The sequence below is a fragment of the Scyliorhinus canicula genome, chromosome 12, assembly GCF_902713615.1.
Source record: "Scyliorhinus canicula chromosome 12, sScyCan1.1, whole genome shotgun sequence".
In the NCBI taxonomy this organism is placed as follows: domain Eukaryota; kingdom Metazoa; phylum Chordata; class Chondrichthyes; order Carcharhiniformes; family Scyliorhinidae; genus Scyliorhinus; species Scyliorhinus canicula.
The window spans coordinates 164,199,731-164,226,312 of NC_052157.1; the positions used below are offsets into that span (position 1 = coordinate 164,199,731).

Below are 26,582 nucleotides of genomic sequence, written 5' to 3' on the forward strand. Positions count from 1 at the left end.
TCTTTGTCCTTTTCTATAATTAACTTAAATTCGACTGAATTATGATCACTATTTCCAAAGTGCTCCCCCACTGAAACTTCAATATCTGTTTCAGTATCTGAGTCGTGAATGATACTAACATAATGCGGTCATCAATGAACATCCCCACTTCTGACCTTATGATGGAAGGAAGGTCATTGATGAAGCAGCTGAAGATGGTTGGGACTGAGGCACTCCCCTGAGGAACTCCTGCAGTGATGTCCTGGAGCTAAGGTGATCGACCTCCACAACCACCACAACTATCTTGCTCTGTGCCAGTTATGACTCCAACCAGCGGAGAGTTTTCCCCCTAATTCCCATTGATTCCAGTTTAGCTAGGGCTCCTCGAGGTCATACTCGGTCAAAACACTTGGCCGGGTTGGATTTGACCTGTTTCTTGTGTACAGGACACACCTGGGTAATTTTCCACATTTCCGGGTAGATGCCAGTGTTGTAGCTGTACTGGAACAGCTTGGCTAGGGGTGCGGCAAGTTATGAAAATCCAGGTTGGCTCTTCCTAATCAACCCACATTTTTCCATGTGACTCCTAATTCTATCCCAAATTAGTTTCTAGAAGCTTGCCCACCACTAAAGTTAAAACTTTTTAAATTAATTTACGGAATGTTCGCTTCGTTGGTTAGGCCAGCATTTATTGCCCATCCCTAGTTGCCATTCAGAAGGCGGTGGTGAATTGTCTGAACTGCTGTAGGTAAACCCACAGATGCTGCCAGACCTGCATTTTTGAGGGGTTTTTTTCAGAATCTAGTATTTTCCTTATATTTAAAGAGCCAGCACATTCATCCCACATAGACTAATGCTGATGTTTCCCTCCTCCACTACCCAAACCATTATCACAGATATCTTATGACGTATTTAACACACCGTTGATTACTGGATTCTATAAATTCCACTCACTTTAGCGCAGTAATAACGGAGCCCACTCTCTGAGAACAATGTTTCAATCTGTACCATCGCTCTGCACAACCCGCAGCTAATCTAACAATAAACAGTTTATCATATCGACTGATATCAAGGACTGGAAGCTAAAGCAGTTTCTGAATACTATCCAACTTCCCTCCACTTCCTTCTGACCATTTCTATCTCCCATCCTTATTCCTCACTGGTATGCACCACTTTCTGACATTCCACTTCATGCAGAGTAGACTTACCAGGATGTTGCCTGGGCTGGAGAGAGTTATTTATGAAGAGAGATTGGATAGACTGGGGTTGGTTTTCTTGGAGCAGAGGAGACTGAGGGGGGACAGGATTGAGATGTAGAAAGAAACTTTTCCCCTTGGTTGGGGGGGGGGGGGGGGGGGGGGGGGGGATCAATGACCAGGGAGCATAGATTTAGGGTAAGGGGCAGGAGGTTTCGAGGGGATGTGAGGAAATACCTGTTCACCCAGAGGGTGGTGGGAATCTGGAACTAATTGAAAGTGTGGTGGAGGCAGAAACCTCCTCTCTGTGTCTGCGTGGATTTTCTCCTGGTGCTCCGGTTTCCTCCCGTAGTCCAAAGATGTGCAGGTTAAATGGGGCTGTGGGGATAGGGCAGGGCAGTGGAGCTGGGTGGGATGCTCTTTCAGAGGGACGGCGCACACTGAATGGGCCAAATGGCCTCCTTCTGCACTGCAGGGATTCTATAATTCAAAGTACTCAGCTACAAGGCTATGGGTGAAGTGCTGGGAAAGTGGGATTAGACTAGGCAGCTAATTGTTTTTGACTGGTGAAGATGCAATTAGCCATACTGTGCTGTACAACTCTGTGCCTGTGGGCCTCTGGGCCCCTGCGCCCGTGGAGCCCTGCGCCCGTGGAGCCCTGCGCCCGTGGAGCCCTGCGCCCGTGGAGCCCTGCGCCCGTGGAGCCCTGCGCCCGTGGAGCCCTGCGCCCGTGGAGCCCTGCGCCCGTGGACCCCTGCGCCCGTGGACCCCTGCGCCCGTGGACCCCTGCGCCCGTGGACCCCTGCGCCCGTGGACCCCTGCGCCCGTGGACCCCTGCGCCCGTGGACCCCTGCGCCCGTGGACCCCTGCGCCCGTGGACCCCTGCGCCCGTGGACCCCTGCGCCCGTGGACCCCTGCGCCCGTGGACCCCTGCGCCCGTGGACCCCTGCGCCCGTGGACCCCTGCGCCCGTGGACCCCTGCGCCCGTGGACCTCTGCGCCCGTGGAGCCCTGCGCCCGTGGAGCCCTGTGCCCGTGGAGCCCTGTGCCCGTGGAGCCCTGTGCCCGTGGACCCCTGTGCCCGTGGACCCCTGTGCCCGTGGACCCCTGTGCCCGTGGACCCCTGTGCCCGTGGACCCCTGTGCCCGTGGACCCCTGTGCCCGTGGACCCCTGTGCCCGTGGACCCCTGTGCCTGTGGACCCCTGTGCCTGTGGACCCCTGTGCCTGTGGACCCCTGTGCCTGTGGAGCCCTGTGCCTGTGGACCCCTGTGCCTGTGGACCCCTGTGCCTGTGGATCTCTGTGGACCCCTGTGCCTGTGGACCCCTGTGCCTGTGGAGCCCTGTGCCTGTGGACCCCTGTGCCTGTGGACCCCTGTGCCTGTGGATCTCTGTGGACCCCTGTGCCTGTGGACCCCTGTGCCTGTGGACCCCTGTGCCTGTGGATCTCTGTGGACCCCTGTGCCTGTGGACCCCTGTGCCTGTGGACCCCTGTGCCTGTGGACCCCTGTGCCTGTGGACCCCTGTGCCTGTGGACCCCTGTGCCTGTGGACCCCTGTGCCTGTGGACCTCTGAGCTATACGTGAGTTGGGCAGAAAGGTTTGTTTCTGTAAGTTCAATGCATTCAAATGGAAGCTGCAAAGCTTTCAAATTAGTATGTGACATTTATAAAATAAGTAATTTGCATTTACAGATTTATCAAAGCAGTTTGTTAATCAAGAGTCTTGAAGAGGGAAGTTCTCAAAAGGAAAGGCAGTGCAGCTACACTAATAAAATAAGACACCGGTGTTGTGGTCCCAAGTTCGAATCCCGGCTCTGGGTCTCTGTCCGTGTGGAGTTTGCACATTCTCCCCGTGTTTACGTGGGTTTTGCCCCAACAACCCAAAAGATGTGCCCGGTAGGTGGATTGGCCATGTTAAATTGCCCCTTAATTGGAAAAAAAATGAATTGGGTAGTCTAAATTTATTTTTAAAAAATAAAATAAGATACAACTAAATACTGCCAGAGTTTGAAATCAATCATTTTTTTTTTAACGTACTAACCTTTTTTGGCCACTTCCATTTCTTCCTCTGTCCAACGGGAAGTCTCCACAGGCTCCACAGCTGAAAAGTACAAGCAACAATCTGTTCAGAGTGGAGAACCCTCAGCCACCAACACTTTCTGCAATTGATCCATCTATTTACATCAACCATGTTTACAGCCTTCGGCAAAGAAACACCTGTCAACTTCAAACTTGGACAAATCTCATTTCTTGTTGTCCAGATAAAGTGAAATACAATCTTGGGATTAAACACACACTTGTCAATTGAGCACCCAAGACAGATTCCAGTTCAGACAGCACCTAACTGTACTGTCAGGGCAATAAGTCAAAGTCACCATGCTGCGAAGCCCTGTTGACCTATTCCCTCTCAATACAATACAATACCTCACTCATGTTTAAGTCCAGCTGAAATTCAGAAAAAAAAGAAACGCGTGCATATATATTGCATTGAGCCAAGTGCTTTTGAAGTGTGGTCAGAGTTGTGGTGTAGAAAATGCCGATATGATGTGATAATGAGCAGGGCAGCTGTTGATTGTGATGTTGATTGAGGAATAAATATTGGCGACGACACAAGGGACAGCTCTCTTGCTCTTCTTCGAAATAATGCCATGGGTTCTTTTACATCCAGCCTGACAGACAGACAGGGCCTCAGCCCAACATCTCATCTGAAAAATGGTAGCACTGCAGACCTCCCTCATCACTACACTGAGCATCAGCTCTGATTTTTGCAATTAAGCTCTGGATTAGGACATGAACACTGAAGCTTGTGACTCAGAGGTGCGAGAACGGGAAGGATTTTATATCTTGGTGCATTGACATACAGGAGCAATACCTCATTATACAAACGGAGTTTGCTGATGTTTGTTATTTTTTTCTCACGTCTATAAGGAAAACGGGTCCGAGAGGTATGGGGGGGAAGTAGGATCATTGATTGATTGATTTGATTTATTGTCACATGTACCGAATTACAGTGAAAAGTATTTTTCTGCGGCCAAGGGAACGTACACAGTACGGACATAGTAGACAGAAGAATAATCAATGGAGAACATTGACAAATGGTACATCAACAGTGATTGGTGATCAGGGTATTGATCTTGATGATCAGCCATGGTCATAATGAACAGCGGAGCAGGCTTGAAGGGCCGAATGGCCTCATCCTGCTTCCATTTTCCATGTTTCTATGAGTTTATATGCCAGCCAGCATACTGGGTTACGACAAAAACAGACAGCAGGTTACAGGAAAATAAAGAATAAAACGGCAGATCGAGATGGATGTTTAATTCACAATGGCAGATTTGGTTTGCTGTGTACATGAAATTTCGGGAGGCAGTTCGAACAACATCAAGCCCTTGGAATGAGTACAATAGCAACAGTAAGCAGACAGAGAATGCAACAAAAATGCATGTGCCAAGAGAAAGGAAGAGGTGGTTAGAGAAAGTAAATGCACATTAAAGATAGCAACAGAAAGTCAGAGAGAAAGGGGAAAAATAATCAAAGAAAGGATGTGACCCGGTGAGGAGGACAAAAAGATCTGGTGGCAACATCGTTACTCAGCCAAGTTGCACAGTGGAACACACAGATCTTTGCAGCAACATTGCACAATTATGTTGAGAGGGAGGGAACAGAGGGAGGAAGGGAGGGAGAAAGTGAGCTGAGGATGATGAGGGGCGATAGGATAGGGGAAGAGAGAGGTTATAAACGGAGATTTAAAAGAGAGAGAGGAGGTAGTAAGTTACAGAGATGACATAAAGAGGCTAAAAAGGGACATAGATATGTGAAATGAGTTGGTAAATATCTGGCAAATGAAGCATGTGGGAAAATGGGTAATTGTCCATTCTGGCAGGAAGAATAAAAAAACTATTATTATTCAAATGGTGAGAGATTGCAGAACTCTGAGATACAGAGGGATCTGGATGTCCTAGTGCATGAATCACATAGGGCTAGAATGCAGATGTAGCGAGCAACCAAGAAAGCTAATAGAATGTTCTCATTTATTGCAAGAGAAATTGAATACAAAAGTAGAGATTTTGCTTCAGCTATACAGGGTATTGGTGAGGCCACATCTGGAGTATAGTGTACAGTATTGGTGTCCTTACTTTCGGAAGGGTGTAAATACAGTGGAAGCAGTTCAGAGAAGGTTTACTAGACTAATATCTAGAATAGGCGGGTTGTCTTATGAGGAAAGGTTGGACAGGCTAGGGTTGTATCTACTGGAGTTTAGAAGAATAAGAAGGGATTTAATCGAAGCAAATAAGATCCTGAGGGGTTTTGACAGGGTGGATGTGGAGGGGATGTTTCCCCTTCTGGGAGAATCTAGAACTAGGGGTCATGGGTTAAGAATATGGGGTTACCGATTTAAGACAAAGGTGAGGAGGAATGTTTTTTCTCAGGGGGCCGTGATTCTCTGGAACTCTTCCTTAAAGGCAGTGGAAGCAGAATCTTTGAATATTTTTAAGGCAGAGCTAGATAGATTCTGGATTAACACGGGGATGGAAAATTATTGGGAATAGGCGGGAACATGGATCAGTCATGATCCTACTGAATGGTTCAGGCTGGAGCAGCCTATTCCTGCTCCTAATTTGTAAGTTTGTTTGTATGTATGGATGAAACAGGAATTGGAGAATGAGGATGTGGAGTGGAGGGGGAAGAGGGAGCAGAAGGTATGGGGAGAGCGCAGAGAAATAATAAAGAGAAAACAGGAAGCTTGGAGAAAGGAACACATTGCAAAAACACCGGATGATAAGGATCTCTAAACTATGCACGATCAAGCAAGGTTCATAACTGAAACTTCCAACGATAATCACAGGCATTTCACATTTTCCCAATGGAAAGGACGTGTCCTACTAAAAATTCAAACACATGAAACCACACAGAAACAGAGTTCCCAAGGCAGCGTTGACATCTCAACTGCTAAGAATCCTCTGTTCCACAGGCAGTGGATTCAAGGAACACACAGCCAGTAAAGGGCATTTGATCCCAGTCCAACGAGAGCTCTCATCTGATTTTCGATTTGGGTACCTGACTTCCAGCACACCTGGTGGATCCCCTACTTTCAGTAACATTGAGTCCCTTCCCATCCCTCTCCCTTCTAGGGAAAAATAAATTGCTGTTTATAACCATGAATCTTGCTTCGAAACAGCTGCTGACAGTTCCTTTCAAAGATGCAAGTTGTCCCCTTAACTACCTTCTCTAAGAATCAAACTGCCCCGCGTTGCTCTTTTAATTCTATAATTTGAAACTGGAATTATATTTGCATCCTCAATTATATCTAATAAAATGACAGAGCTCTGGAAAATATCAGACAAGACATCATTAATGTCTCTTTAAATTCCTGGATTATCCCAGGATACATATCTGGAGAGTCCAAGTTTTTCACCATTGTGGGGCATTTAGGTTAGCCGCATGCTGCCTTGTGGGCCACACAAGTTTAAATCCATGCTCCCACTAATCTGACTGTCTCTCAAGCTGCAAATCTTACTGGACAAACCAGCGTGCAAAAAATGCAAGTAAAAATAGAATGTGGACTCAGTGGGTGGTTTGGCAGGAATCGCAGGACACATGGTCATCCTTAAAATGTCCTGTTTGGCCCGTCTGCAAAAGCCCATGTAGCTATTTAATCCTTCCAATTTCTGCATAATACACGGTTAACATCTGTCAGCATTTAGTCCCATTTAAACCCCTCTTTATGAAAACTGATGTGAAGAATCTATTCAGCATTGCTGCCATATCCCGGTTATCTTTAATTGATTTACTGGATTTATCCTTTAATGGCCCCATCTGTTCTTTGATCTTCATTAAACTATTAATATCTGTAATTTTTGTGTCTCTGTCAAACTTGCAGGAGTGGTGGAGAGGGTGGACGACAGGGAATGGATAGGCTAGCAGAATGAGAAACTAAGTGGCAGATGGAATTCAATACAGAGAAGTGGGAGCTGATGTATTTGGCAGCAGGAAGGGAGAGGTAGAAGCAATAGTTACTTAATAACACAACGCTCCAGAGTGTGCAGGGACAGTGGGGCCTTGGGGTGCATGTGTATCAATCTTTGAAGATGACAGGCCATATCGAGAGTGGTTAGAAAGTAGCTGGGATCCTGAGCTTCAAAAATAGAGCTACTGAGTACAAAATTAGGGAATACTGGCCATGTTCCCAAAAACTGGCAGCCCACATCAAATAGCACACTGCTTCTGCTGTGCAGACACTGTCCTAAACACTGCAAAACCCAACATTGAAAAAGCCACACACATTCAGCATGTTCCTTGAATATCCAATTGGAGTGCTCTGACTGGATGGCCAATCAGGGCAATGAACGGTGAACCAATCAGGGTAGCAAAATGCTCACCAATGCCAAACTAGACTGGAAAAGAAAATCACACCGAGGAATTGCGTTGTTTTTGAATTAAACAAAGGCCCAGGGAACAATGGATTTCTGGAGCATTCTCCATAGCAATGTCTCGATCAATCAGAATTGGCCTGCCAGCCAATCAGCACCTTTTCCTCTTGCGTCTGCTCCAATGAGTGAAAGATCAAACGTTTTGATCAGCATGTCTCTTTTTTCAACCAAACAAAAGCAACAAAGTTATGCTGAACCTTTATAAAGCTCTCATTCAGCTCCAACTATAGAGTGCCCTCTCAGTTATCGACACCACATTAAGAAAAACAAGAGGATCCAGAATAATCCCACGGATGAGGTTTTAGTTACAACATTAGGGTGGAAAAGCTGGAGTTGTTCCTCTTGGAGAAAAGAAGACTGAGGGGAGGTTTGATAGAGGTGTACAAGATTATCCCAGGTTTGAATAAGGTACACAAGAAAAACTCTTCCCATTGGCTGATGGAACAAGGATGAGGGGACAAAGATTTGGGATTGTGGGTGAGCGATGCAGGGGGAATGTGAAGAACAACTTTTTTATGCAGCGAGTGATAATCATCTGGAACCTCAAGCTCACAAGGTGATGGAAGTGGAAATAATCAATGATTTCAAAAGGAAATTGAATGGGAACTTGAAGGAATTAATTTGCAGGGCCAATTGTGCTCAGTGGGAAACCAGCCTGGACTAAATGGGCAGAACGGTCTCCTTTATGTGCAGCAATTGACTCTACGGCTCAGGAAAAACCAGAGGCCATTCAGTCCTTGACCTTGTTCCATCGTCACCCACCTTCTCTTAGATAAAATTATAACTGATCTGTAGCTCAACTGTCCGTCCATATCCCATGATTTCCCTGAGCATCAAAAATCTATCAGTCTTAATCTTAAAAATTTCAATCGCCCGAGCATTTATAGCTTTGTCAGGAGATTCCTGCCCTCATAATCCAACCTTTTAAACCCGTTACCAGTCTGATGAATCCAAGTTGTTCTCCTTCCAAAAATCAACACACCTTTCATGAGGTGTGGTGCCTCAAACTGAATGCGGTCATGAAGACAAAGGGCCTGACCACAGGTCTGGACAACAGAAATTTCTTCAGTTTGCAATTTCAGCCCTCTCAAAAGCCAATATTCCTTTAGCCTTTATCATTTTTTTTAACCCATCCACAATTTCTTAGTGATTTTTGTACCTGAACATTTAAATCCCTTGCTTATCCCACAGCTTCTAATCTTTCACCATCATGAAACCATTCAGAATTGGCACTCACAAATCTTTAAGTAGATAATTGAACTCCATCGACTAGTCCGCTCAAGTATTATGTCGAATCCCATCACCCTTCGATTCACGTAACTTCTGGCACCTCCAGATAGTGCCTTCTGAAACGTTGATGCACAACATTTATCCACGTTCCCTGACTAGATGTGACAAATGGTGTTTTGTTGGGGCCTCAACTTTTCACCATATCTACTAATGACTTAGATAAACTACTAAAGTTCTGAGGAAGTCATATTCGACTCAAAATGTTAACGCTATTTCTCTCTTCAGATATGCTGCCACACTTGCTGAATATTTCCCGCTCTTTATATTTTTATTTCGGATATGCAGCATTTGCAATATTTTGCTTTTATTTTACTATTCCTGCCAGCCTCACATGCTGAGTGAACAAACTATCCATGAGTGCCCCATCATGTAGATTTATCATCCGATCGTGACATGTGAAAAATCTAATTTGCCGTTTCTACATGGATACAACACTGCATAAAGTCCACATCGGCTGGCTCCAGCTCAGCATCACATTCAATTACATTTATGGTCATGAAATTCTTTGGACAATTTCTAAAAAATCAGTGCCATACTGCAGCTTGAAAAAATATCAAAATACAGAGGAAAAATCGCATAATTTACTTTAATTTTACAAATTAAATCCAGATTTCTGATGTAGAATCTAACATGGGGTTCAACAGCGCAGCCCCAATTACCCACCAGTCACACTCCAACCACAAAGCCTGACTATTCACATCTAGCTGTTCCATACAACACCAACTTTCAAACTAGGTTTATGAGTTCATTATGTTTCTATCCAGCTGGGTCCAAGCATGCAATGAATACTACATCAAGAGCTGTGTATTCTACACCTTAATTGATTACTACATGAATTGTGTTGCAGCACACTTGGGGTGTTTGGGCTGTGTCTAAGTGGCCTATTTAGGTATGCGTCCCAGCATCTCAGAAGTCATGTTAAACACACATGCCCAAAAATCCACGTGCACAGATCTTAGTGTTGCGATTTGGGATTGATCCACCGATGGGGCAACAGTACCATAAACAGTCTTTTCCAGAGCTCCAGGTCTTAAAGTTAAGAGGCTACTCAGTGCATCAGGAATATGAATAGGACTGAGTCAGCCACAATCTAGATATCCTGCTACAAGAAAATAGTATTTTTCCAGTCATAGCAATAATTCCCTGATAGCTGCTGACACTGAGCTGATGAGAGCTGCTGGAAATCAGTCAATATTTCATACAAAGGTAGGGCATTCAATTCCACCAAACTGTCTGATTGCTGATACATTCATCTCAGATTAAGTTCTGACCTGTTGCGGATCTCTGCCTGGCCGATTTACACTTTTAGAAAAAGTGGAGAACATTCTGCTGTAAAAATATCCTTTCTGCAGAAGAGTTAAATACACAGGAAGCAAAGTCAGAATAAATGCCAGCAAAAAGATACTCTCAGTGCGGCAGGCTGGCTACATCGAGGCAGAGGAAGAGAAAGAATGATCGACACAACCTATCCTAGGATAGTGTTGCATCACAACATCTATCTCAGAGTCCGGAATCACTGACTTTTACAAACTCCAGTGGTGACCAGTAACAGACTCACCATATTCTGTTAGATGGTATGTCAGTCAGCAACTGTATCCAGCAGTTACGTGATGTGCAGGGGGAAGGGAGCGAGGTTTGCTGGGAATCTTTGGTAGCAGTTTAGTTCAGAGCCCAAAGGGAAACAACGCACAGACTGAGCAACGGAGGGAAAAGTTCCAAGAAATATGAGTCAACAGCAGCTGCTGTGAAAGTGAAGGAATGGCAAAGCACCGGGGCTGGAATATACCAGGAATGCTGAACAACTGCTTCCATCCAGTAACCCCATTTTTAAAGTCGGAGAGGATTTGGAATGAATCAGGATGTCTCATTAACCCTTTACACTCAGCCCCAGATTGTGATTCATGTTAAATTAGCTTAATAACATGCCCACAACTATGAAACCTGAATTCTTTATAAATCGATTGAAACACTTACTCCCTTACAACTGACATTTATACTGTATTAGATTGTGATACTCTATCATCTGAAGGAGAATTTGTACCTTGACAGAAGCAGAAATATATAAAACTAAGACGAAAGCAACTCGCCCCAAAGCCAGAAATGAATTTCCAGCCAACAATCCCAAAATCCACAGTACGGCAGTTATTGATTGGATATATTAATAGATGATTGATGGGATATTTAAATCAGTCAGTGGTGGATTTTTTTTTGGTTCCAAGATGGCGCCAGAGCTAGGCGACTGCTTCCAAGCTGTGCCCAGCATATCCTCTAGTTCTATTGTTTACTCTCGTTCTACATTATATTCTGCAGTCTCTCCTTCCTTCTCTATGTACGGTATGCATTGTCTGTACAGCATGCAAGAAACAATACTTTTCACTGCATATTAATACATGTGAGAATAATAAATCAAATCAAATATTTAAATTACATTTAAAAGATTCGACCTCCTGACAACTCGCATGACACGGACAGCATGGTGGCACAGTGGTTAGCACCGCTGTCTCACAGCGCCAAAGACTCGGCCAGCATGGTGGCACAGTGGTTAACACTGCTGCCTCACTGCACCAGGGACCCGGACGGCACAGTGGGTAGCACTGCGGTCTCACAGCGCAGGGACGTGGGCAGCACGGTGGCATCTTGGTTAGCACTGCTGCCTCACTGCACCAAGGAAATGGACGGCACCGTGGCATAGTGGTTAGCACTGTTGCCTCACAGTGCCAGGGTCCCAGGTTCAATTCTGGCCTCGGGTGACTGTCTGTGTGGTGTTTGCACAGTCTCCCCCGTGTCTGCGTGGGTTTCCTCTGGGTGCTCCGATTTCTTCCCACAGTCCAAAGATGTGCAAATTTGGCAGATTGACAATGATAAATTGCCCTTAGTGTCCAATGATGTACAGGTTAGGGGGTTATGGAGATAGGATGGGGGAGTGAGCCTAGGGGGTGCTCTTTCAGAGGATCAGTGCAGAGTCGATGGGCTGATTGGCCTCCTTCTGCACTGTATGAATTTTATATTAAAGGCCATGGGGATTAGGTGGGAAGTTTTGGTCACTGTATTCAGCACGGTAGCATTGCGGTTAGCACAATAGCTTCACAGCTCCAGGGTCCCAGGTTCGATTCCGGCTTGGGTCACTGTCTGTATGGAGTCTGCACATCCTCCCCGTGTGTGCTCCGGTTTCCTCCCACAGTCCAAAGATGTGCAGGTTAGGTGGATTGGCCATGATAAATTACCCTTAGTGTGTCCAAAATTGCCCTTAGTGTTGGGTGGGGTTACTGGGTTATGGGGATAGGGTGGAGGTGTTAACCTTGGGTAGGGTGCTCTTTCCAGGAGCCGGTGCAGACTCGATGGGCCGAATGGCCTCCTTCTGCACTGTAAATTCTATGATTAAATCCCGGCTCATAGGTAACTAAAACACAATTAATACCATGAAGCAGGGATCAACAAATTTAAGAAGAGTTAAAACTCCATTTACACTGTGTAGGAAACAATAACTCAAAGAACAAAGAAAAGTACAGCACAGGAACAGGCCCTTCGCCCCTCCAAGCCCGTGCCGCCCGACTAAACTACAATCTTCTATACTTCCTGGGTCCGTATCTCTCTATTCCCATCCTATTCATGTATTTGTCAAGATGCACCTTAAACGTCACTATCGATAAAATATTAAAGCATGCCACTGTTCAGAGAGACCTGGGTGTGCTAGTGCATGAGTCACAGAAGGTTGGTTTACAAGTGCAACAGGTGATTAAGGAGGCAAATGGAATTTTGTCCTTCATTGCTAGAGGGATGGAGTTTAAGACTAGGGAGGTTATGTTGCAATTGTATAAGGTGTTAGTGCGGCCACACCTGGAGTATTGTGTTCAGTTTTGGTCTCCTTACTTGAGAAAGGACGTACTGGCACTGGAGGGTGTGCAGAGGAGATTCACTTGGTTAATCCCAGAGCTGATGGGGTTGGATTATGAGGAGAGGTTGAGTAGACTGGGACTGTACTCGTTGGAATTTAGAAGGATGAGGGGGGATCTTATAGAAACATTTAAAATTATGAAGGGAATAGATAGGATAGATGCGGGCAGGTTGTTTCCACTGGCGGGTGACAGCAGAACTAGGGGGCATAGCCTCAAAATAAGGGGAAGTAGATTTAGGACTGAGTTTAGGAGGAACTTCTTCACCCAAAGGGTTGTGAATCTATGGAATTCCTTGCCCAGTGAAGCAGTTGAGGCTCCTTCATTACATGTTTTTAAGGTAAAGATAGATAGTTTTTTGAAGAATAAAGGGATTAAGGGTTATGGTGTTCGGGCCGGAAAGTGGAGCTGAGTCCACAAAAGATCAGCCATGATCTCATTGAATGGCGGAGCAGGCTCGAGGGGCCAGATGGCCTACTCCTGCTCCTAGTTCTTATGTTCTTATGTCCCTGCTTCCACCACCTCCTCCGGCAGCGAGTTACAGGAACCCACTCTCCTCTGTGTAAAAAAACGTGCCTCGTACATCTACTCTATACCTTGCCCCTTAAACCTATGCCCCCTAGTAATTGACCCCTCTACCCTGGGAAAAAGCCTCTGGTAGTGTGGCAACCAGAATTGAACACTATACTCCAAGTGTGGCCTAACTAAGGTTCTATACAGCTGCTACATGACTTGCCAATTCTTATACTCAATGCCCTGGCCAATGAAGGCAAGCATGCCGCATGCCTTCTTGGCTACCTTCTCCACCTGTGTTGCCCCTTTCAGTGACCTGTGGACCTGTACACCTCGATCTCTCTGACTTTCAATACGCTTGAGGGTTCTACCATTCACTGCATATTCCCTCCCTGCATTAGACCTTCCAAAATGCATTACCTCACATTTGTCCGGATTAAACTCCATCTCCAATGTCTCCGCCCAAGTCTCCAAACGATCTAAATCCTGCTGTATCCTCTGACAGTCCTCACCGCTATCCGCAATTCCACCAACCTTTGTGTTGTCTGCAAACTTACTAATCAGACCAGTTACATTTTCCTCCAAATCATTTATATATACTACAAATAGCAAAGATCCCAGCACTGATTTCTGCGGAACACCACTAGTCACAGCCCTCCAATTAGAAAAGCACCCTTCCATTGCTACTCTCTGCCTTCTATGACCTAGCCAGTTCTGCATCCACCTTGCTAGCTCACCCCTGATCCCGTGTGACTTCACCTTTTGTACCAGTCTGCCATGAGGGGCCTTGCCAAAGGCCTTAAGTCCATATAGACAACATCCACTGCCCTACCTGCATCAATCATCTTTGTGACCTAATCAAAAAACTCTTATCAAGTTAGTGAGACACGACATCCCCTTCACAAAACCATGCTGCCTCTCACTAATACATCTCACTAATACATTAGCACAGGGCTAAATCGTTGGCTTTGAAAGCAGACCAAGCAGGCCAGCAGCACCGCTCAATTCCCGTAACAGCCTCCCCGAACAGGCGCCGGAATGTGGCGACTAGGGGCTTTTCACAGTAACTTCATTGAAGCCTACTCGTGACAATAAACGATTTTCAATTCATTTTTCATTACATGTACGTACTGTGTACGTTCCCTCGGCCACAGAAAAATACTTTTCTCTGTACTTCGGTACATGTCAATAAATCAAATCAAATCATTGTCTGGGGTTTGAATGAGGTTGGAGACTGACACGCTCTGTGCTAGGATGGTGGCAGGTATCTGGGGTTTGAATGAGGTTGGAGACTGACACGCTCTGTGCTAGGATGGCGGCAGGTATCTGGGGTTTGAATGAGGTTGGAGACTGACACGCTCTGTGCTAGGATGGTGGCAGGTATCCATCTCTGGCATAGTTTCTGAGCAGAACCTCTTGTCCCTGGTGAAAAGCACATTTCTCTTTCTTTTCCTGCCTTTCGACTCGATCCGGTTGCTTAGTCTGGACGATGTCTTTTGTCTTTGATGGTTTTAATAAGTTGAATGCTGTACTTGGTTGACATTTAGAATGTGAATTTCCTCCCACACAGGAATTGATAGAACCATTTTATCCCAAAGATGAGTCCTGGGCTTCTTTCTCTAACTTTGTATAATTGCTTTCGGCTTTATTCAATGCTCTGGACACAAAGGTCGGCTTCTCTTCACCTGTGGGTACGATGTGGAAAACCACCTCCCCATAACATAGGGCGATGTGTCACACGCCAACATCATGGATCAAAATGAGTCAGGATTTTATTTTGACACAGTAGATTGTGCAAGGGTTTTAGAACAGTCACCAGGTTGAGAACACACCTTCCGTCGTAAGCCTAAAAAAGATCAAAGTTGGTTGACATTCGGAGGTACAGGTGCTTCGGTAATAGCTTGACCTTCGGAGGCAACTTATGTAGTCCAATGGCATTGCTTTTTTAAAATCAAGGGGAACCGATCATCCTTGTTCTTCCCAGTCACCAGGACGTCATCCAAATTACACTGGATTCCGTTTAACCCGCTTCAATTTGGCCCATAGCCCGTTGGAATAATGCCAGAGCTGGTGATGCCAAATGGTAATCTTTTCTGTCAAAATAACCCTTTCTGTGTCACAATCGTTAGGAACTGTTCGGATCCATGTTCATTTGCATATATGCAAGTCTACCCTGCGAACAGGACAACGGGGCAGGGGGCATTGTTCTGCACGGAGTACAGGATTAATAGTTAGTTTGAAATCACTTCAAATCGTACGGATCTATCCTTTTTCATTATTGGCCCTATCAGTGTAGCTCACTCATTCCCATTAACAAGTCCCAGGTCTCCCGCCTTTGTCAGTGGCACTAATTCTGCCGCTACTTTAGGTCTGATTGTGTAAGACACTGACTTAGCATTGAAGCATTTTGCCTGACTCTCTGCTTTGATCTTCACTGAGGTGACCGTCATACTTCCCACATCACCATTGAAAACAATAGCCTGATTTTTCTGGGTTTTTGTATGGCCTGATTCGGAATCTGTCATGAGATTTACTTTGGTCCAATTTAACCTTTTTGTTGTTTGTTCATGGGACGTGGGTGTCACAGGCTGTGCCAGCATGTATTGCCCATCCCTAATGCCTTTCAGAGGGCAGTTGAGAGTCAACCACATTGCTGTGGGTCTGGAGTCATATGTAGGCCAGACCAGGTAAGGAACAGCAGATTTCCTTCCGAGATGGGTTTTTAACGACAATCGACAATGGTTTAATTGAGTTTAAACTCCATTACCTGCCGTGGTGAGATTTGAACCAGGGTCCCCAGATCATTATCTTGTGTTTCTGGATTACTAGTCCAGCGACAATACCACTATGCCACTGTCTCCCCTCGGGGTAATCTTTCTGAGCCAAGTCCTTCCCAATAGTGCCGGATAATTTCCTTTGATGATGTGTAAGGACAAATCATTCGCCTGACCATTCAATTGTACTGTGACATCAACTGTTTCATGAATACGACCTCTCAATGGAACCACTTCACCGATGTAAGTTGTTAACACAAGCTTAGAGGGTTGCAGACACATATGTCAGAGCTTCTCTTTATAAACAGTCTCTGGCATCTGCAAGATGTCTGCCCCAGTGTCCACCTCCATCATTATCAGTAGTCCATCTAGTAGTGGTGCGGCCCAGTACCCATTTGTGGCACCAGAAGTAGCTACTGGATTTAATGACAACCTCTCTTCAGACTATGAATCGGGTCTCTCCTCACATTCTTTCTGCGCTACATGGACATTTTTTCCATTTGTTTTGTTTGGCTCTTGCTTTTTGCAACTTTTACCTGAAGCTTATTTCATTTTCCAACTAACACATTCAACGTGGTCCCTATGCCACTATTTCGGCACATTATGTCTTTGCCTCAACAATCCGGTTTTAGTACACACACGAATGGCAGGTGTGAGTCTGTGTATACGTTTGGGTTTCGGCTGACATCTTGTGAATTCTTGTGTTGGAACTCAACTGTTGAGTTTTTCTGGCCAATTCCATTGATACAGCAACTTCCAAGGTTTTAAGTCAGGTTGCTTTCGGTTAACAATCACTTTTTAATTTCCTCAACCCACAGACTAGTCTATCTTGGATCATATCGTTAAATACATCCCTGAATTTGCAGTGTCCATCCCATCTTTTCAGCGTAGCTACAAATTTAGGAATCAACTCCCCTTCTTCTTGGTTTCACTTATGAAACCTAAACCATTTTGCGATGACTAACAATATCAGTAAATTGTGGCCCTGCAAAATTTCCACAATTTGTTCAAATGTTTTTGTGCCTGGCTTTTCCGGCTGTACTAGACTCTTAAGGAGGTTAAATGTTTCCCCCGCCATTATTATGTGTTGGGACTTTTATATTTGCTACTATCTTGTCAGCTTGAACAAAATAATCAAAGTGTTCTGTATGCAAGCTCCATCGCTCTTTATTCTCATCAAACGGTTCCAAAAACTCCCATTTTTCTCCATGGAAGGACCTGCATGTGCACAATCCGCCACAAATATTTAACACTACCACACTTCCTTTTTCCCAAAACAAAGCACAAGCTGAGCTCAGCCTGTTTCCCTTTGTGTTTTGCAACACCCCTAGCTTGAAATCTCTTGTTGCAGAGTAATTGCTATTTACAGCTACCAAGTTAGTTTCTGGCAGAGCACATGGCGAGCTTCTCTCCAGTTATTTTTGTTGAATTTTGGTGTTTTGTTTTGTTCCTCCGGGTGGCTGCAACCACTGTTCGATTCCTTCGCTGCCAGTTTTTGTGTGGCAATGATTTTTATGATTATTTTTTTTCTTCTGTGTTTCCTTCTAGTGGTTGTAAGTGTTGTCCGGCTTCCTCATTGCCAGTTTTTTTTTGTGCGGTGTTTGCAGGATTGACTTTAGGAGGCCGTGGAGGCTCAACAAGAACTAAGAGCTTTACTCAGGAGATGTTAACTGTTATAACCTGCCTGCTTACCATTGGTTGGGGACTAATGGCAATCCCACAATCCTGTGGGAGTATGAGCTTCCCCAATGAGGGGGGGCGGAGAAATCATTAGCAGACGCGCTGCATAAATAGAGCTGGCCAGTTTGGAACCAGCAGAGAGAGAGAGGAGTGAGCAGCAAGGGAAATTGCTGCTGCTGTTGTATATATATGTTATTGTAAATAAATGTTATTTCTTTGTATCCTGAAGACTCGTGCTGGATTCTTCATGGCCCTCACAAAATTAACACTACAGGCTACGGTGTTACACTACCCATGCAAACGGCTGTGATGTCATCTCCCACGCACCATGAACAAATAAAAAACATTTCTATACCCTATGCCTGAGATTTCCAGAAGACATTTGATAAGATGCTACATCAAAGGTTATTGTGGAAAGTGAAAGCTCTTGGTGTCGAGGAGTAACATATTGACATGGATAGAAGCAGAGAGTAGGCATAAATGGCTCTTTTTCAGGTTGGTAAGATGTGACGAGCGCTGTGCCACAGAGATCAGGGCTGGGACCTCAACTGTACAATGACTTGGATGAAGGGATGGATGGGGTGGTTGGCAAATTTACTGATGATACAAAGATAGGAAAGTAAGTTGTGAAGAAATAAGGAGGCTACAAATACGATATAGATAGATAGGTTAAGTGAGTGGGCAAAGATCTGGCAAATGGAATATAATGTAGAAAAATGTGAAATTGCTCATTTTAGCACGAAGAATAGAAAAGTAGGCAGGAAATGCTTCAGTTAGACAGAGCAATAATGAGTCCACACGTGGAATACTGTGTACAGCATTGGTCACCTCATTTATGCAAATACATCACAAGCAGTTCAGGGAAGGTTTATCAGACTTTTACCCGAAATGGGCAGGTTGTCTTGTTAGGAAAGGTTGGACAGGCAAGGCTTGGATTCACTGAAGTTTAGAAGGACAAGGGGCGACTTGATTGAAACATATAAGATCCTGAGGGGTCTGGACAGGGTGGATGTGGAGAAGGTTTCTCCTCTTGTTAGAGAATTTGGAACTGGGGAAATCACTGTTTAAAAATAACGGGTCGCCCATTTAAAACAGGCGAGGCAAATTCTCTCTCGAGGGTTGAGTGTCTTTTGAATTCTTTTCCTGAAATGGAGGTGGAAGAGAGTCCAGGGCGGGCCTTCAGGTCCAGGGCGGTCCTTCTGGTCCAGGGCGGTCCTGCTGGTCCAGGGCGGGCCTGCTGGTCCAGGGCGGGCCTGCTGGTCCAGGGCGGGCCTGCTGGTCCAGGGCGGTCCTTCTGGTCCAGGGCGGGCCTTCAGGTCCAGGGCGGGCCTTCAGGTCCAGGGCGGTCCTGCTGGTCCAGGGCGGTCCTGCTGGTCCAGGGCGGGTCTGCTGGTCCAGGGCGGGCCTTCAGGTCCAGGGCGGGCCTGCTGGTCCAGGGCGGGTCTGCTGGTCCAGGGCGGGCCTTCAGGTCCAGGGCGGTCCTGCTGGTCCAGGGCGGGCCTGCTGGTCCAGGGCGGGCCTGCTGGTCCAGGGCGGGCCCTCAGGTCCAGGGCGGGCCTGCTGGTCCAGGGCGGGCCTGCTGGTCCAGAGTGCACCTGCTAGTCCAGGGGAGGCCTGCTGGTCCAGGGCGGTCCTGCTGGTCCAGGGCGGGCCTGCTGGTCCAGGGCGGGCCTGCTGGTCCAGAGTGCACCTGCTGGTCCAGGGCGGGTCTGCTGGTCCAGGGCGGGCCTGCTGGTCCAGGGCGGGCCTGCTGGTCCAGGGCGGGCCTGCTGGTCCAGGGCGGGCCTGCTGGTCCAGGGCGGGCCTGCTGGTCCAGAGTGCACTTGCTGGTCTTGGGCGGGTCTGCTGGTTCAGGGTGGGTCTGCTGGTCTAGGGTGGGCCTGCTGGTCCAGGGCGGACCTGCTGGTCTTCGGCGGGTCTGCTGGTCCAGGGCGGTCCTGCTGGTCCAGGGCGGGCCTGCTGGTCCAGAGTGCACCTGCTGGTCCAGGGCGGGCCTGCTGGTCCAGGGCGGGCCTGCTGGTCCAGGGAGGCCTGCTGGTCCAGGGTGGGCCTGCTGGTCCAGGACGGGCCTGCTGGTCTAGGGCGGGCCTGCTGGTTCAGGGCGGGCCTGCTGGTCTAGGGCGGGCCTGCTGGTCTAGGGCGGGCCTGCTGGTTCAGGGCGGGCCTGCTGGTCTAGGGCGGGCCTGCTGGTCCAGGGTGGGCCTGCTGGTCTAGGGCGGGCCTGCTGGTCCAGGGTGGGCCTGCTGGTCCAGGGTGGGCCTGCTGGTCTAGGGCGGGCCTGCTGGTCCAGGGCGGGCCTGCTGGTCCAGGGCGGGCCTGCTGGTCCAGGGCGGGCCTGCTGGTCCAGGGCGGGCCTGCTGGTCCAGGGTGGGCCTGCTGGTCCCAGGGTGGGCCTGCTGGTCTAGGACGGGCCTGCTGGTCTAGGACGGGCCTGCTGGTCCAGGGTGGGCCTGCTGGTCTAGGGCGGGCCTGCTGGTCTAGGGCGGGCCTGCTGGTCTAGGGCGGGCCTGCTGGTCTAGGGCGGGCCTGCTGGTTCAGGGCGGGCCTGCTGGTCTAGGGCGGGCCTGCTGGTCCAGGGTGGGCCTGCTGGTCTAGGGCGGGCCTGCTGGTCCAGGGCGGGCCTGCTGGTCCAGGGTGGGCCTGCTGGTCTAGGGCGGGCCTGCTGGTCCAGGGCGGGCCTGCTGGTCCAGGGCGGGCCTGCTGGTCCAGGGCGGGCCTGCTGGTCCAGGGCGGGCCTGCTGGTCCAGGGTGGGCCTGCTGGTCCCAGGGTGGGCCTGCTGGTCTAGGACGGGCCTGCTGGTCTAGGACGGGCCTGCTGGTCCAGGGTGGGCCTGCTGGTCTAGGGCGGGCCTGCTGGTCTAGGACGGGCCTGCTGGTCCAAGGCGGTCCTGCTGGTCTAGGGCGGGCCTGCTGGTCCAGGGCGGGCCTGCTGGTCCAGGGCGGGCCTGCTGGTCCAGGGCGGGCCTGCTGGTCCAGGGCGGGCCTGCTGGTCTAGGACGGGCCTGCTGGTCTAGGGCGGGCCTGCTGGTCCAGGGCGGGTCTGCTGGTCCAGGACGGGCCTGCTGGTTCAGGGTAAAGTGCTTCCTAACTATATCATATCTTTTACCACTTCAAATCACTGAAAGTCTAGCACCATCAGATCACTAATCATTGGGTCTACAGAACGTTCAGACTTTTAAATTAAGTCAAAGCTTGTGAAACACGAGATTAAACAGGAGGAGAGAAACCGGGAAGCTGCAGTTTCCAATTTTGCAGCTGATATCTGGAAGAATGTGGAGGATACTTCACCGGGAGCAGGAGTACTTACCAAGTTCAGGCGGAGGTGGGGGATTGGGTGGCTCCTCAGTAATGGCTTCTTTTGCCATAGATCTCAGGATCCTGCCTTTCCGCCTCCCCTGACTGTTTGCAGTTTTTCTCCCTCGTGGAGCAGACTGTTCTTTTTCTTCAGGCTCCTCTCCTGCAGTATCTGGTTTGTCCTTTTCCTTGATAGTTTCCCTAAAGTGACACAAACAGAACAATTGGGATTTCAACAGCATATTACAGTGAATATGGTGCATGCAATGTTTTGCCCTCCACTCCAACGTTACAAACACCAGCTTCCTCATCTTTGTGGACTTTGCAGTTGGACAAACCACAAAGCTACAGCCTATCAACAAAAGACCCAAAAACACAGTAAACCTTCAGAGTGGCAGATCTTTAACAGCCAATACCAACTTATACAAATGTAGCTCAGCAGCATGAATTCCCTCACCTGTCCAGACAGGTTCCAGGGAAACAACAAGGTGACTGTTTAAGTGTTTGGCTACAATTATAGTTTAAAATAAGCAGCATAGCCAGAACAATGATTCGCCCAATCATAACAGACACAATGAAGTCGCTACAAGAGACTTAACAGGCTTTAGATGGAGCCAGCTAGCTTTAACTAAACTTTTAATTAAAGCAAGAGAACGGGGACACACAATAAGGGTTACCATGAGCAACAGGATGTTTCACAGGAAGTGAGGTCAAACTCTACACAGCTCCCACTCTCTGGATTTCAACTGTATTGTCCAAAACATTATTCCTTTTGTAAACAAACCAATGCTGCACACTTTCATATCAATCCCAACCCAAACAGTGAGGTCCCCTGTGACATGATCCTGGGAACAAAAACAATGCATCAGTAAAATTCCATTCTTTAAACATTGTACAGTACGTCCGCTGTTACAGCCTGCCCTCTCCATGGACACTGACATTATCCCATCCTCTCACAAGAGCAGATCTTGCTAAGCATTTTTGAATTGATTCTCAAATTCAACATTCACATGCACACAGATCAAGAGCAGAATAATTGGGAAACAAACTTCAACACCATTACAGTGAAAAAGTGATGAAGCAAACACAGGTGACACTAAATTCCAGCTGTGAAGTCATCAACCATTTACACGTGGACAGCAGCAAATCCCAGAGAAGGATTCCCATGGCAAGAAGATCCTTAAACCTATTTCAAAAAATGTACTGTATCCACCAAAAATAAATAATCTTCATAAATAAATAATGTTTGACAACGATGAGTGCAAGGGTAGATTTAAATAAAACTTTCAGTGTCAGTACAGCCCTGTACCACACAAGGTCTATGTTATAACTGTTGAGAATGTGAACAGAAAGCAATCAGTTACTCTCACATTGGCAGCAGGGTCCCCCCAAATGCAAACACAACTGTTAGAGTGACTGGCCTTTCAGAGAGCAGCTCCAGCCAGTTTTCTGACCTTTGAGGTTCCTCCTTATCATCTTTCTCCTCTTCCTTCTTCTCGTCCTTTTCTTCTTTCTCTACTTTCTCGATTTTCTCCTCTTCTTTCTCAGCTTCTTTTTCTTCTTGTGAAGGGCGAGAAATCTGTTGCTATAGAACAAAGGAGCAGTCTATGTTTAATTGACAACCTGTGAACATTAAGCTTGTTAAGTATTCTCAAAAGCAGTTTCTTTCCGCCAACAAACTTCAACAGCTGTTAGCTTTCAGCGTTGCCATACAGATGTGCTCTGAGTCGATCCTATCAAAGTGCCAAAGTTAGAACTGAGGTTTTGAAGTTTATTAGGCCTAGTTGAGTCCCACATTCTCCTGGTAAAAAGTCATCAAAATAAATGTCAATCAGTAAAATATCCCAATACCACAGTTCTGTGCTAATAAAATGAGCCAAGATAAATTCTCCAGGTTGAAGGTTCCTTCATTTCTAAGTAACAGTATCAAATATTGATAGAAAAACTGCACATTTATTGAACAGAATATTTATCTGAACAGTGACAGAAATAGTGTACTAAAGGAACAAAAGATCTGAAACTTCAGAACTCCTGGCCTGCAGACGCTCCTTTTTAAAAGCTATGGCTTTAATGAAGGTCACCCTCTGCAGGCGCCCAGTCGCCATCTGCCAATTGTATATCACTGTGTGAAGTGCTTGGAGACATTTCGATGAGCTTCTGTGCTATATAAAGGCCACATCCATCTATAAAAATACTCAAATGCAGCTCCCTAGCATTTTCCTATAGGTACATGATGCTAAACAAGCCCATTTCAAGTCTGGTTTCTGCCTCATACTTTCATATGAATTCTTGCCTAAAGGCCATGACTAAATCGGGGTACTCCCATTGCATGGGGGAGAATTCATCCAAATTTTAAACACAAAGAGAAAAAAAAATGGGAACTGAGCCTTGAATTTCTTGTGGGTATTATTGTATTTCCTCTCCTCCTTTTGCGACCCATCAGCCCGGCAGCCTGCCACTGATCACAGAAGATGGCACGGTACCACAAAACAGAGTGTGGAGATAAATGGGTCATTTTCAGGTTGGCAGGCTGTTATTAGTGCACTGCCATAAAATTCAGTGCTGGGGACTCAGCTATTTACAATCTATATTCATGACTTTGATAAAGGGTGCAATGTACTCAAATTGGTTCATAATATAAATATAAAAATGTTGTTAAAATAAGCTGCGAGGAAGACACAAGGAGTGTGCAGTGACTACAGATGATAGTAAAGTCAAGTCGCCCGAGACCCAGGTGACCAGAGGCTGCTTTTCCCTTTGAGGGGGGAGAGCTGACTGGTGGTGATTTAACCGGAGGGTCACCACACCTCAGGCAAGGGGCAAGGTTGAGAGGGCAGGACCTTCATAAATAACAAATTATAGATAGGTTAAATGATTAGGCAAGACAGTGGCAGAATGCTTTTGATAAACTCCCACACAAGAGTTTGGTGTGCAAAATTAAAGAAGGGATTGGGGATAATAGAAAGACATGGATTGAGAATTGTTTAACAGACAGGAATACATGGGTCTTTTTCCAAGTGGCGGGTGGTGACGCAGGGATCATTGTTTGGGGCCCCAGATATTCACAATACACATCAGTGATTTAATGAGGGAACCAAATGTGATTTTTCCAAGCTTGCTGATGGCACAAAACTTGGTGGGAATGTGAGTGATGAGGAGGATGTAAAGAGGCTTCAAGGCGATTTAGACAAGTTGAGTGAGTAGGCAAATACACGGGGGACCCAGCAATAGTTTTATGGGCCAGGGTTTAGAAACTCCAAAGTATATTATGCAGTACACCTGACCTACAACCTTTATGTTGAATTTGGCTAGGATGAACAGAAGAGCCTTCCCTTCAGGTGTGATTCAAGTTTTCCCTGACACTTTAATCAAAATAAGCTTTATTCGAAGAACTTAGTTAACATACACACATATATATATGTATATATCAAAACAGCAAGAATTTGTATCATTTACAAATATAAAGACACCCCACAACTACAATAATCCATGTATAACACTTAATGAATTCCCCCTTAACTGTTCCAATTCAAAACACAAAATCCCCAAAACCCCTTTTCAAGGGTGTGGCCCAGCACTCTGTATTCTCACTTGAATAAAACTGGCTTTTCTTGAGAATGCGACCATGTCTCATCAGCAGGTTTAAACTCTTCCGGAAAGCAAATTATATCTTTTAAGTTACCAAAACAGCAGGTAGTTATAATCCATGGGTTTTTAACAGGAACAGATACTTAAAATGAAAAGAGAGAGACAGGAACAAAACACTTCTTTCACAGCAAAATGTGAAAGCGAAACCAAAAACAGCTCACAGTGCCACAGCCCAGCTCCACCCCCTCAATGACATCACTGAAGTCATGTGATAAGACAAAACATTTTGTAAAGGGACACTCCCATGACAGCAATTTTAGACACAAGGTTAGTGCATAATGGAAAGTGAGGGGAGATTCAACAGACGTGTACAAGATTATGGCAGGTTAGGATAAGGTACAGAAGGAAAAACTGATTCCACTGACTGATATTAAAAGCATTGGGGACCCACAGATTTAAGGTTTTGGAACAAGGAATGCTCCGGGGGAGGGGAATGAGAGGAATAATATTTTAATGCAGCGAGTGTAATGATCTGGAACTTATTGCCGATGAGGATGGTGGATTTAGAAACAGTGAAAACTCAAAAAGAAATTGGATGGGTACTTGTTCGATATAAACCTGCAAGGCTAAAGGAATTGAGTAGAATAACCTGATTTCTCAAAGGGCCAGCTTGGACTCAATGGGTTGGCAAGCCTCCATCTGTGTTGTAAATGACTCTATATACAATGTGCACTAACTCAGCAAGGCTCCTTCACAAACACCCAGCAGACCCACAGGTTATGCTATCTCGAAGGATAAAGGCAGCAGATGGATGGGATATCCACCATCTTCAAGCTGCACACCATCCTGACTTGATACTTATATCACTGTTCCTTCACTGTGTGGGTTAAAACCCTGGAACCCCCTTCTGAGCAGTACTATAGCTGGATCTACACCAGTGATTTTAGCATATACTCTGCTATGTACTAATTCAAAGCAGCTAAACCCATTGCCAGGCGGGTGCTGCTCCAGCATCCTGAGCTTCCCAGGGTCACAGACCCAGGTTTTCTAGATATGTCAGTTCCTCTTAAGTTCAATGAAGCATGGTAGCACAGTGGTTAGCACTGTGGCTTCACAGCTCCAGGGTGCCAGGTTCGATTCCCGGCTTGCGTCACTGTCTGTGCGGAGACTGCACGTTCTTCCCGTGTCTGCGTGGGTTTCCTCCGGGTACTCCGGTTTCCTCTCTCAGTCCAAAGATGTGCAGGTTGGGTGGATTGGCCATGATAAATTGCCCTTAGTGTCCAAAAAGGTTAGGTGGGGTTACTGGGTTACGGGGATAGGGTGGAGTGTGGGTTTAAGTAGGGAGATCTTTCCAAGAGCCGCTGCAGACTCGATGGGCCAAATGGCCTCCTTCTGCACTGTAAATTCTATGATTCTATGTGCGTGTGTGTGTGATCATGGAGAGCAGCGTAGATGCAATTAAGCGTCAACAGGCTAAAAATAACACAATAAAGCAATATAAACACGTATAATCTTTCATTAGCGTTGTCATCGCAAGCTTGCTGGAATCAGAGTGAGGTAAGACATAGGAGCAGAATTCGGCCACTCGGCCCATCGAGTCTGCTGCGCCATTCAATCATGGCTGATATTTTCTCATCTCCATTCTCCTGCCTTCTCCCCATAATCCCGGATTCTCTTAATAATCAAGAACCTATCTATTTCTGTCTTAAAGACACTCAGTGAATTGGCCTCCACAGCCTTCTGCAGCAAAGAGATCCACAGATTCACCACCTAAACGGTGTTGATAATGTGAATGGGGAAAGGATGTCTCATATAGTGGGATTGTCCAGAATTAGGGAGCACTGTTTTAAAACCCTTGCAGGACACAAATGTGGAGAATTATTGAACTCTGCCTCAGAAGGTGGTGGAAGCAGGGTCAGGCAAAGGTCGATGGATTCTTGTTCAGG

General features: G+C 46.5%; 1 protein-coding gene across 4 annotated transcripts in view; it reads right to left on the bottom strand.

Annotated features, from left to right (window-relative positions):
* ncor1 (nuclear receptor corepressor 1) overlaps positions 1–26,582 on the bottom strand; it is a 356,231-nt gene that overhangs the window by 149,879 nt on the left and 179,770 nt on the right. For all 4 annotated transcript variants that reach the window (XM_038814799.1, XM_038814800.1, XM_038814801.1 and 1 more), the window contains 3 exons: positions 22,470–22,633; positions 21,062–21,249; positions 3,215–3,274 (listed from right to left, as the gene is read on the bottom strand). In XM_038814799.1, the coding sequence (XP_038670727.1) occupies positions 3,215–3,274; positions 21,062–21,249; positions 22,470–22,633 (412 nt within the window). The remainder of the gene's footprint in view (positions 1–3,214; positions 3,275–21,061; positions 21,250–22,469; positions 22,634–26,582) is intronic.